The sequence below is a fragment of the Manis pentadactyla genome, chromosome 7 (genome assembly GCF_030020395.1).
Source record: "Manis pentadactyla isolate mManPen7 chromosome 7, mManPen7.hap1, whole genome shotgun sequence".
NCBI lineage: Eukaryota > Metazoa > Chordata > Mammalia > Pholidota > Manidae > Manis > Manis pentadactyla.
Genome location: NC_080025.1, coordinates 101,905,680 through 101,919,319, shown reverse-complemented (window position 1 = coordinate 101,919,319; position 13,640 = coordinate 101,905,680). Strand labels below are relative to the sequence as shown.

At 40.0% G+C, this 13,640-nt stretch overlaps 1 protein-coding gene across 4 annotated transcripts in view; it reads right to left on the bottom strand.

The window, feature by feature from the left end:
• Positions 1-13,640, bottom strand: part of CREB5 (cAMP responsive element binding protein 5) — a 385,945-nt gene that overhangs the window by 233,365 nt on the left and 138,940 nt on the right. For all 4 annotated transcript variants that reach the window (XM_036897402.2, XM_057504611.1, XM_057504612.1 and 1 more), the window contains one exon: positions 3,700-3,872. In XM_036897402.2, coding sequence (XP_036753297.2) covers positions 3,700-3,872 — 173 coding nt within the window. The remainder of the gene's footprint in view (positions 1-3,699; positions 3,873-13,640) is intronic.

Below are 13,640 nucleotides of genomic sequence, written 5' to 3'. Positions count from 1 at the left end.
GTGGACTATTTTGGCATTGTCTTCTATAAACTGTCAAAACTCTGTATTGATATCCATTCTTACAAAACTCCATACTCCATATTATCTTCATTGGTCTCCTGAAGAATAGGTGAACATGAATTATCTACTAACATTTACTCCATAAAGAGAAATAGACTTCTTAGGAAAGCTGGGATCTATTAAGATTATAACCACCTACTCAACTAATTACTGGTTCCTACAAAAATGCCTCATGTGAGGAGAGACAAAGAGAAAGAGAATTTATGCTACCGCTACATGCTCATCCCCCATTTCCCCCAGGTATTGCTGACTTGATCCTGAATTAATGAACCTGTTCCATGATATCTAATAAAAATGACTGGAATAGAGATACTGCTTAGAGTCTGCCACATATTTGGTCCAAGGCTGAATGGATTTTATCGATATTTAACACATGCTTGCTTTCTGTGTCACTTGTCTCCCTCACAGCCCATGGCTCACTTTTTTTTCTTTTTTCATCTGGAAAACTTATCTCCTAAAACACTACCATTAATCAGCCAAAGACACTTTTCCTGCACAGCACAGCGTCTGACAGTGTGACTAAGGACAAGTAGTCACTAGTTTGGGAATGCCTCCCACACCCTCTAGAGCCACGTTTTTCTATCCTGCCTAACCACACGAGTGCAATGTGGGATATTTATACTGACCTCCAGTTCTTATCAGGATAACAGTGCTACTTTGACAGAATTGGGCCTAGGCATAGTAGGACATGATATGGGATGGAATGGAAGCTGCCCATGTTGTCTGTCTACCTAGTTTTAACCTTACTTCTTTGGATTTTTGTATTTCCACCCATTTTGGTCTATTTTGGCTCCCTGCCTACTCAAAAAGTATGAAAATCAAATGCTCACATGGATGCATTCACTCTGTCCCCAAAACCTTACCTGAGAAAGAATGCTACTCCCATTTCACAGTCCTCCATGTCAATCCCATTCCCAATACATTCAAGCCTCTCAGCTTAAATACAGCACGAAAGGAGGAGGCAGAATGGAGAGCAGAAGCGGGCTGGCATCAGAAGCCAAGCCCTGGTAAAGGGAAGGGAAGAGGGGAGTGGGATACAGGCGCCCCCACCCCACACGAGCACACCCACGAGCGCTCGTGGGCACAGGTGGTCGCAGGCTCACTGGCTGGGTGCATGTGGTGTCGGCTGCGCCTGAATGAGGACTTTCATTGCTGTTTGCTGTTTTTGTTGGCTGGTCGCCATGGCAAACATTTGCAGGTGGCTTGGCCAGATTTTGACACTTAAATATTTGAGGTTGTGATAAAAATCAGAATATTACTACAATATGGTTCTGTGCAGCCTCAAAAAAAAAAAAACTATCTGCAATTTCAAATGCTCATTTAAAGACACAGTCTCCAGAGGGAACTCATGTTTTAAAATAAGTACTCATTTCCTCTTTGCAGAGAGAAATAAAAGAGCCAACCACCCCAAATGTTACCGCCTAGAGTTTCAAGCTGGACCCACTGGTGAGAGGGGCTGGGTGGTTCCTTGCTGAGTCCCCACGATCATCCGGGCAAGGGTTTGGATGGGTCACAGGGAGAAAATGGAAATGACAGGATGTGTGGCTGGAGTCAGCATGCTCAGCACAACAGGGAAGAATCGGAACAAAAGAAACAGCCCCCCTCCAGCTTGGCAATGAGACAGAGTACTAAAAGTGACAATTATCTCCTAGAACACACCAGGAGAGACATCCAACACCCCAGGATTGGGAATAAATGGGAAGATGGAGTGGTCGGGAGGTCACACGTACCAGAGAAACACCCCTACCCGCCCAGGCACAGTGACACAGCCTAGAAATATCACCAAACTGTACAACTCTGGGACAGCTGGGTAAATTATTGACAGAGTCAAGAACCATCTTAAAATTTAGTGCTAACCCTTAAAAGATTGTTTCACAAAACCAGCATTGTATTAACAATGGTCAAATACTAAGGGCCTCCAAGAGGGTAGCTGGTGGAAGAAGGGAGGGGGTGTGAGGGGTAGGGGGCGGAGAGGAGAACTCCAGGGAGGAAGGAATGTTGTAAAACTGCTAGTAAACTCTTGCACATTTTATGCTTTTTACCCCTTGAAAGAAAAATAAAATAATTATAATTAGCTAGCCTAACTGAATTGTCTGCCCAAGGCCAAGCCACTAGAGTAAAGGAGTCCCTTGAGATTTAGATGCTGCCTTTAACAACCCATCCCACCCTCTTTAGTATATTATAGGTTTTTGCTTTAGATGGTGGCAACATTTGCTCCTATTGTCATTTGAGAAGAAAAGAAGTCTCTAACAGACACTTGCTAATTTAGTGTTGGCTTCTTCAACAAAGCCAAGCATTCAAATGGCCAGATTAGTTTTCTGTTTTTTGAATGTCCCCATGGCAAAGTCACAAAATAGTCACTGCTCACAACTCTCATTTGTTCAGGTGGGTCTTCACATGTCACAACCCATCCAGTAAGGTGAGAAATTTGAGATATGTGAGGAGACAAGGTACCCTTCTAAAGCATCTCAAGAGGAATAAGCCAGTGTTGTCCCCAGTGCCCACTCTTGGTCTGGAATTCTTATAAGTATCACAAACAAGGGGGAAAGAGCACACTGACAAACTGTGGGAAAACTTCTAGGTTTTTTTTTTTTTTTAAATCACCATAGCCAATATTCAACTAAATATTCAAAGTGAATTCTGATGCACATACCAAGCACAGTTAAGTTCCCTTACCTCCTTTAAACAGAGAATTCTGGAAACATAGAGCAAGAAGTTCTCAGCATCCAGCAATATGAATTTGTCAGAGCTCTTTGGCTTAAGCTTTTACCTCTTCTTCCTGAGAACCCAAGTATTCTTAAATTTTTATTTATTTCCTCCTCTATTATTGTGAGGATGGAAAGACACCATCCTCATCACGGAGATAAGGAAGCTGGGCCAGAGACTGTGCATTTCTAAGAAGCTTCTGAGTAATGCCCAGCTGCTGGTCCTCTGACCACACTCAGGGTAGTAAGGGGCTCAAGCTACCTCATGATACTCAGGAGTGAGAGATTTTTCCATCCCATAACATGGAGTGTTTGGGATTTTGACAGGAGCTTTCTACTAATTTTTCTCAATGCCTCAGTATTGTCTTTTTTATGTAAATGAGAGGTAAGGGGCTTGCTTTTTTCCTTTAGTCTACTGCATGTATGAGTATGGACCAATGCAAAGGGAGGGGGAGGTATTAACAAGGAAAAGAGGCAAGGAAGAATAATCAGAGGGAAGGAAGACTGTGGAAATATGCAGAAGACACAGGTAAAGGGCTCCAGAAGTCTAGGAAAGGATGACTGTGTGGGGGAGGAGGCCAGGCTGGTGAATTCCCTCTATCATCCTCAAGCCTGAGAGCTATGTCCTTTGTCCTGAGAACTGTGCTCTAGTCTCCACAACACTCATGGGGGGTTTCCCACAGTCATCTTAAAGTTCACAAATCTTGTTTGAGAACAATGACATGGAACAACTTGCTTTTGCTTGCAAAGTCCAAGACCAAACCTCTTCCACTGAAAGGAGACTCCCCTTCCCTTCTCCCATCGAAAGCATCACTGAGCGCTAGGAAAACCAGTTTCTGTCTCATCCATTCTGAGCACCAGAAACAAGGAGAAAGTCCACGACATTCTCTGAGCTCCAGCCAGGACCCGGAGACGACTGAGGAAGTCTCCTTACCCAATCTGGCGGTTGGTGGAAGGTGCCTGTGTGATGACAGAGCTGGACTGAGGTGACGGCATGGCTTGCTGAATCACAACGCTGGTGTCGTGGTTGGGCATCCGGGTGTTGCCAAGATGGTGAGTTCCAGGCCCCGACATGGCCCCACCAACTGTGCTGTGCATCGAGATATTCTGCCCAGATAAGACAGAGGGGGAAGACAGAATAAGTCAATGTTTCATTCTACTTTCAAGTTCTCAGGAGGCCAAAATTGGGACTCGAGTTATGTTAACTAAATACAGAGTTATGGCTTCTGGCAAGCCATGGATCCATTCATCTTATAACTTATAGCTACAAGAAAATGAAAAATAACTATTCACCCTAAGAGTAAGGCACATATGAAAATACCTTTAAGTTCACTGATCACTCTGCCACCATGCTGATGTGAAGTTTACTCTCTGATGTGTGTATCCTCTCTGACTTGGTGTGATATATACTGCACTTGAAAATTATTTCTGTGGTAAGTGCACAATACTGTGATTAGTGGAGAGTCACTCAGCATCCTGCTTTGAATGACAAGCACACTGGGATGTTTTTTCTTTTCCAGTCCTATAACAATGGCCAACCACCAATTTTTTTTCCTCAGGAAATTACTACTTTTCCAAATCATAATCTGGGTATTCATGACCCAAGCTCAACAACAGGGAATGAGGATGGACAGCTGGAATAGATGACAGGGTGTCTGGGATCCAATGATGAGAGCGAGAGTTGCAACTTCTGCTCTATTTCTACAAAATCAATCTCTAACAATTTTATGGAATAATGGAATACAGAAAATGATTGCTTATTCATTTACTTGTTCATTGTCTTTCTTATTCTTTACTTATTCATTCTACATTCCTCTAGAATATAGAATGTTTGTATTTATAACTATCCCACAGTGCTTGGGGCAAAGTAGGCATTCAGTAAACACATACTGCATGAAAATAGTAAGAACAAATTAGACAACTGAGTCACTTAAGGGACCTGATATTTCTGATGACTTAAAGAAAGTTTTTTCTCTTTAAAATTCAAAAGGAAGGTTAAATATACAAGATAAAGCTGCCTTAAGAGACAGCTCTTCCTAGAAAGTCGCTGGAACAATAAGAGAGGATTCACTCTGGAGCAGAAGGGGGAGCATCAACATGGTGGAGTTGAGATGTGAGAAGTTCAAAACCTAGAAAAGAAAGAGAAAATGCAAGGCACAGCAGAGTGGGTAAATGGGCCTCTGTAAACAGCTAGGTGCAGCTATTCAGCCTGAAAGGGTAGTGAAATTTGAGAGGCCCACTGGACAGTGGGTTGAGGATGACAGGAAAGAAAAGTAGTGTCACTAGCAATTTACTAAAGGAAAATATATATCTGTCTGCACTTTAGGGTTAGCAAAGCTAAAAATGAATGTTACCCAGGAGAACTAGAAGTGGTTCTTTGAAGTTCTTCTGCAAAGAACAGGATTTCCTGCACTATGTGTTAAATGATGGTGATAACATATATGGTATTTGGGTGGTTGTGTCCATCACATTGCACCTTTCCCAGGTTTCTGATTTCTAAATCCTGACCACACAGTTTGTCAGAAATCCAGATGGAAACTGGGCACCTGGCTTAGACTGTGAGCCGACTGTGCTGTTGTGGGATCCCAAAGGCACGAACAGGCTTATATATACACACATGGTCCAAAGGCTCCTCTTATGTATTGGAAGGTTTTCTTAATGTGAGAAAATATTGTGGTTGGTTAAAGTAAGAGGAAAGGAAATGGCGATTTGTATTGGGGTGGCAGTGCAGGAGCATGCTTGAGTTCTTTTTAGAGGATCTAGAGATGAAGAGAATCAAACAAAATAATAATAAAATTAAGTTAATTGTGTTATTTCTTCTTATAGTTTACCTTAAAAAACTTATTTCTCTGACTCTTATTAAGGTCTTGATGAAGTAAACAATTTCAAGTATTATTTTTTCCATTGTTGGGATCCTCAAAGATACTCAAAATTTTTCATATTGCCTACTTTGTCAATAACAGATCTGAGGTACAGAAAGATTTTTGACTCTCTTTAGAATTTTTACTGTTGTGCTACCAATGGTTATCAAGAGAGCTGTATAATTTACTATTTTAAAAATATTATTTAAATTCACAAACAAGAATTTAAAATATATGGACCCCTTTAAGTTACCCTTGACACTTCTTTTCTATCACTCCCATATAAGAATCCCTGAGCACTACAAATTCAACCTTAGCATCTTCATCTCTTTCTATCTTTCCATCTCTCCTTCCACCAATCTGTACCAAACCACTATCATCTCCTTTCCTGGACTAGGCAATGGTCTCCTAACTGGCTGTCACTCAGTTTGGCTTTCCTTTCTCCTCTTTTCCATATTACAGCCACAGTTATCTTTTCAAAAGCCAAAATTGATCACATCATGCATAATTCTCCTAACATGCCTCCTCTACCCCAAGCTTTTTGGGTGGCTTCCCACAGTTCAGAAGACACAGACATTGTTTTTTGTCTGAACTCCAAGGCCTGTATGGGGCTCCTTCCTACCTCCCCAGCTTATCTCATGGCACTTCACTTTTCCTGTCTGTGATTCACTCCTCCTTGTTGGAATTTCACTGCCCTCACACTGACCATGCTCCATGTCAGCACAGGCCTTTGGAATATAATATTTTCTGCTACATATGCTCTTGCCCTGACTCCATCTTCAAATCTCAGATTAAGTAAGTATCATGTGAAGAAGTTTTCCCTGATCTCTCCATTGATGGGCACCATCTCTTCTCCTTTGTAGTACTTTCTACAAGTTTACAGTTGTTTAAATTATTTGATTATATCTCTTTCTTTTTCTAGAATATAAGCACAACAAGACAAGGGACTAAATCTGACTTTGCTCCCCACTGTGTCTCCATCTCTTAGGTCACTACCTTGCATTTAGGGGATGCTCAATAAATAGTGAGTGAATGAGTAAACAATAAGATGGCATTCTTAGAATATTCAGTAAGATGAAATTTTATCTTTTGTTCCATGGGCAATTTTGAGAATGCTAACTTCTTGTCTGTTAACCTTGAAATCTCAAAGTATGCTCACAATAATAGTTTTATGTATTAAGGTAGTTGGTCGATTATGGGCTGGAGAAATAGATAGGATCAGGATTAAGAAGAAAGCCACAAATAAAGTACAAAGACTGAAAAGTAAAGTCTTTGAGAAAATACTAAATGAGCCCTTGGAGGAAGTACCAAGAGGTGAGCATCAAGTCTTTGAGTACTTTAGTTCAAATGACGGTGACAACCATTCTTTATCTCCACCACGAAAACCAAGAAAAACTGATTTGTGTTGCAGCACAAGGAAACTGGTTTGATTTCTTCAGAGTAAAGCATGTTAAGTGAGAGAAAGAAGTAGCTCTTCCTCCTAAAAGTTTAAGAATATTTTTGGGAATTAAAGAATAAAGACTATTTGGGAATATAACTCACCCTCATCAACATTTTTGAGACATCTCTCTGTCTCTGTGATCTCCACCAGAGATGGAAAAGGCTTCTGAAAGTTAAGGTTTAATACTTCACTAATCTCCTTCCTCCCCAACACATGAAATCAGCAAATCCTCTAGCCTCCTTCGCCCAGACCCAGAAAGTAATTTCAAAACATTTTAGAAAAATAAACAATTAGGCAAGCATTATCAGTTCACATTAAGAAGAGATGATGTTTTTCTTTAAGCATTACATAGTAACTCAAACATGAAATTATTTTCTGGGTTCACATTTTCCCAATTATGAGTTCTAAACATATCTTCATTTATAAAAGAATGGCATTTCACCTCTGGATAAATTAAATATCCAATTCCAAAAACACAAAGAGTGACTATATCTTGCTGAGTTATTTTTGCTAGTAAAGATGTGTAGATCTGGAGTTGGTGAAACAATGTCACCAAACCAGTGGATGGATGTCAACATGCAGGGAAGGATCAGAGGTATTACTTGAGGCTCAATCTTTGGTATTTCCTTGATTAACATTTTTACCAACAGCTTGAATGAAGATATAAAAGTCATGCTTGTCAAATCTGCATTTGACACAATGTTGGGAGGCACAGCTAATGTTCTGGATAGTAGAATCAGGTTTACTTGAGCCAACTGTGTGATCTGGCCTCCAAAAATGTTAACAAATATCTAAGTTAGAGTAGGAGAAGTGCAATGTCCAAATCAAGGGAAGGAGTAATAATGCCACTGTAGAGCATGTTGGACTGACCACAACTGGCCACCACATTTTAAGGGGGAAATTGACAAATAAGAGGGAATGAAAGCAGTGAAGGCATCCAAAATGCATTACAGGAAGTACAGTAGAAGAATCAGGAAATATTTAGTCTGAAGAAGAGAAGACTTAGAGGGTCATGATAATTGTTTTCAAATATTTGCAGGATTAGGCATAGTCTATGTTGCTCCAGAGGGCATAATTTCAAAAAATGGGATAAAAACCATAATAACTACAATTTGAGTACCTGTTTTGAAATAGCCACTAGGTAGGTGCTTTATAAACTGCATCTCTAATCCACACAATCACCCCACAAAGTAAGCATTATTATCCTCATTTTTAATTGAGAAAAAGAGTAAAACTCCTCACCATCACTAATACCATGCTATTTCCCTCTGGCCACCCCTATTCCTTTTGTACTGATGTTTTAAAAATACAAATTTGACCTTTTGTTTAAAGACAAAACAATTTGCCTTATAAAGTCTTGAGCTTCCTGGCATCAGAGTCAACTTGGAGAGCTAGTGGCTATCTCTCAAGGCTGTCATCAAGAGGATGCTTGTATCAGGGAGGAGATGGCACACGACGACCTCCAAAGTCTCCTCTATTGCTAAGATTCTCTCACTTGTGATGCATGGTTCATACTTTGGCTCAAATCTTGCAAATAATTAGTAATGTGTGATAATATGGAAATTATACTGGCTTAGGATTTAGCAATCTCTTCTAGTCCAGTCTCTCTTCTGCTCCTTGTAGCCATGTGACCTGGATAATTCATTCAACCTTCCTTGGCTTTGTAGCCTTGTTGCTAAAAGGAGGAATTGGACCACATGGCTCCATGACCTTTTCCAGCTCTGATATTCCACAGGTCTCTTTCTATGTTACATTTTATAAGACACTACATATCTAAATATACATTTTAGACTCTGATTCATGGACCTACAAACACTGATTTTTCTCCATAAACTGTAAGCTTTTGCAGAGATAAGCCTTCTGAAAATTAGCTTTTTTTCCCACTCATGGATCTAACAAAAAGTTAACTTCTCAAACATCAAAGGTGACAGCTCCACAGACAAATTATTCTCACCTAAATTATTCCCTTTGTTTCAAATTTCTCTGCATGGTCCTTTGACTTCTTCCCTTCACCTTGCTCTCTATTCATTGTTGTTCTGAGACATAAAGGGGGTGAATGCAATGAGAACCAGGGGAATAATGAGTCTTGATTGCATACTCAGTGAGCTTGAGGTAGAGTGGTAATTGTCTTTCTGCATGCATGGGCTTGGAATACAATATGCAAAAAAACAACCTGACGAATATGAATATACGTCCGTGTTCTTACAAATAACTATAATTTCAGGGTGTGGTAATGAAGGATGAAGGGAAGTGGACCACAAATGAAAGTGAAGGTGGAGCAAAATGATGTTGATTCCCATAAGGTCCCAAAATGTTATCTTCAAATCTATATTCCGTCCAACTGCCAAGGTGTGGAGACTTTATGGGTTTCTCTATAAACAGTCAGGGTCATCCCGACACGCGTTTACAAGTCGAGTTGTGCAATCTTGGAATTGTCTGCATCTTAATGATGCCCAGGAAGTTATGAAGACTTTCAGAACTCCCAGATGTAAACATCCATGAACTGCATCCAAAAGATGTCTGAGACATTCACAGAATAACAAGGTTATAACCTTCTGGAAGAGACTAAGGTCTCTGGAGGCATGGGAGGAATCCTAGAGGGTCTTGGCTCCTCCTTTCTGGTGCTCTTGTGAACTGGAATACCAGTATGGGTATTTTGAATCCTACTAAGTGGTGGGTTGTACCATAACAGAGGGGACAGTGAGTTATTAGAGGAAACATGATGGACTCGGTGGGGGGACCAAAGGCCATGAAGGCTGCCTCTCTCCATAGCATTCTCCTTAGCATAGTCACATGTCAACATGGACAACATAAGATACCATCTCAGGCAACTTCTGCAGGAAGGGAAGGGAGAGAGAGCACAAGGCACTATGAAAACTCCAGCCCTGACATGCACACTTAAGTTCTGCATTTTCAGAGTTTGCTATTTATTCCTGGAGAATTCTATGAGGAACCATGGTACAGAAAGAAAACATGAGCACTGGAATTGGGGGTTCAAGTTCACATCAGCTCAAATCATCTGTGCCATGTTATTAAGTTCTCTTAGCCATACTTTCCCTGCTTTTAAAATGGAGATAATCATCTAATGGACAGGACTAAAGTTAGTATCACATGAGATAACAGATGTTCCAGCTTAGTGCATGACAGCAAATGCGTACTTCTTTCCTTTTAGTAAAGTTCAGAATGTGAAGCTTAGAGAGTAATGGTTCACTCTGGGTGGCTACTCCCCATGACTGATATTAATAGAATATTATTAATAATAGCTAACACTTATGTAGTACTACCATATATCAGAAAATTTATTTAATCCTTATCATCAGTCTAGTCAGTAGGTATGGTTATTATCCCTTATTATTATCCCCATTCTACAGATGAGGAAACTGAAGGATAGAGCAGTTAAGTGGCTTGCTCAAAGTCACATAACCAAAAAGTGGAGGAGTTCAGATCTAGTTAGTTTGGCTTCAGAGTCTAGACTTTTACCTACTAAATTTACTGTAGTCTTGCTGCAAAAATATTTTCTAGTGGAAAGTGACGTGGCAAAAAATAAAGTGTACCTGATATTTTTTCTATGGACATAAAAAGAAGTTATTAATTGAAGCTGGTATGTGATCCTGAGAATTACATCTGTCATACCACTAATTTGGATCAATGTCATCACCACCAGCTTCATACCTAGAAAAGCCTGGTAATACACCATTAATTCATTTCAAAGTGATTGATAGTGACCCTTGTCTTAAAGTCATGTTGCCTGCATAGGCACTTCCAGACTGGCTTATGCTGAACAGGGAAGGTTAAGATTAGGAAGGGAAAGCTATAGCCCAAAAAGTATTGAATACTTTCATCAAACTACCAAAACAAAAAACCCTTGCTCACTTACTCTTTGATGTTAGCTCACCCTCCTCAATTCAGGATAAAACTGAAAAAGAGATTATTTCTCTAGCGTTTGGATCAAATTCAACTTCCACAGCAACTTCCCTTGCAATGGGTAGAAAGGCAGCTTGCATCCCTGATGTGACCCTCAGTGACCTTAGACCACTCATCCATTTCCAAAAGAAGGCTGCACCCCTGAGCAGGGCTCTAGACTTGAGTCTGTAGGATTTAAAGCAGTAAGATCAATCTGCCTGGTCTCATTCTTTTCTAATCCCAGACCTGTCATCCTTTCTAATGCTGGATTTGAGGCAACGGAGCCCTGAACTATCCCTGAAGCATTTTATAGCTATTCATTTAATACTGTAGTAAAATGCTCAAGACAATAAATGTCTTCTCAGGTGCCACCCCTGACTGTGAGAAACAGTTTTCAGGTGTCTCTCAAAGATCCTGTTCCTTCCTGTTCAGATTTTCAGTGTCTTTGACTGTCCATGTCTCTGCTCTCATCTCCAGATTTATTGTCTTGGTTGCTTTTGCTAAATATAATCATATGGATTAAAAAGGAGGCAATGGCATTACTTCATTCAGTTTCTAGAATTTTGGTGGAGTATTGTCTGTGGTTAATGTACCTACACATAGCCTAGAAGTTAGAAAGTAGTCTAACACCACTGAAAAAAATACTATACTCACGGCTCTCTGGTAAGGGTCCTCATTTCTCAAGAATCTTTCTCCAGAAAGCTGTACATTCCATCATGGCACTGGCCTACTTAAACACTTCTGCTGGCCGCACATCTTACCTATGGCTTCATGTTGACCTGAGCGTTTTACAATCTGGTCCCAATCAATCTTTCCCATATCATCTCCTGGCAACCCTTCCTCCCCAACCACACACACACACAGACTTCAGTGCTTCTTCACTATTCCACACCATTTCATGCCTCCTTTTCATATTTGCACAAAATATTCATCTTTGCAGTCAATTCATTCTTCAAGATCCAGGTCCAGTGTCCTTTGTGGTCTGAGAAGTTGGTTGGTAGAATTTCAATCTTTTTTAATTTACTGAGGCTCTTTTTGTGGCCTAGTATGTGGTCTATTCTGGAAAATGTTCCATGTGCACGTGAGAAGAAAGTGTATCCTGCTGCTTTGGGGTGTAGAGTTCTGTAGATGTCTATTAGGTCCATCTGTTCTAGTGTGTTGCTCAGTGCCTCTGTGTCCTTACTTATTCTCTGTGTGGTGGATCAGTTCTTTGAAGTGAGTGGTGTGTTGAAGTCTCCTAGAGCAAATGCAATGCATTCTATTTCCTCCTTTAATTCTGTTAGTATTTCTTTCACACATGTTGGTACTCCTGTATTGGGTGCATATATATTTATAATGGTTATATCCTCTTGTTGAACTGACCCCTTTATCATTATGTAATGTCCTTCTTTATCTCTTGTTACTTTCTTTGTTTTGAAGTCTATTTTGTCTGATACAGGTACTGGGACACCTGCTTTTTTCTCCCTACTGTTTGCATGAAATATCTTTTTCCATCCCTTGACTTTTTGTCTGTGTGTGTCTTTGGGTTTGAGGTGAGTCTCTTGTAAGCAGCATATAGATGGGTCTTGCTTTTTTATTCATACTATTACTCTGTGTCTTTTGATTGGTGCATTCAGAACATTTACATTTAGGGTGGTTATTGAAAGATATGTACTTATTGCCATTGCAGGCTTTAGATTTGTGGTTACCAAAGGTTCAAGGGTAGCTTCTTTACTATCTATTTGTCTAGCTTAACTCACTTATTAAGCTATTACAAACACAGTCTGATGATTCTTTATTTCTCTCCCTTCTAATTCCTCCTCCTCCATTCATTATATGTTAGGTGTTTTAATCTGTATTCTTTTATGTTTCCTTTGACTGCTTTTGTGCATAGTTGATTTTATTTTTTGCCTTTAGTTAGTATTTGGTTGGTCTGTTTTCTTTGGTGTGGTTTTATTTTCTCTGTTGACACCTATTTAGCCTTAGGAGTGCTTCCATCTAGAGCAGTCCCTTTAAAATATCCGGTAGAGGTGGTTTGTGGGAGGCAAATTCCCTCAACTTTTGCTTGTCTGGGAATTGTTTAATCCCTCCTTCATATTTAAATGATAATCGTGCTGGATACAGTATTCTTGGTTCAAGGCCCTTCTGTTTCATTACATTAAATATATCATGCCATTCTCTTCTGGCCTGTAAGGTTTCTGTTGAGAAATCTGATGATAGCCTGATCGGTTTTCCTTTGTAGGTGACCTTTTTTCTCTCTCTGGCTGCCTTTAATACTCTGTCTTTGTCTTTGATCTTTGCCATTTTAATTATTATATGTCTTGGTGTTGTCCTCCTTGGGTCCCTTGTGTTGGGAGATCTGTGTGCTTCTATTGTCTGAGAGACTATTTCCTTCCCCAGTTTGTGGAAGTTTTCAGCAATTATTTCTTCAAAGGCACCTTCTATCCCTTTCTCTCTCTTTTCTTCTTCTGGTAACCCTATAATGTGAATATTGTTCCATTTGGATTGGTCACACAGTTCTCTTAATATTCTTTCATTCCTGGAGATCCTTTTATCTCTCTCTGCCTCAGCTTCTCTGTATTCCTGTTCTCTGATTTCTATTCTATTAATGGTCTTTTGCACTTCATCCAGTCTACTCTTATGTCCTTCCAGAGATTGTTTTATTTCTGTATTCTCCCTCCCAACTTGATC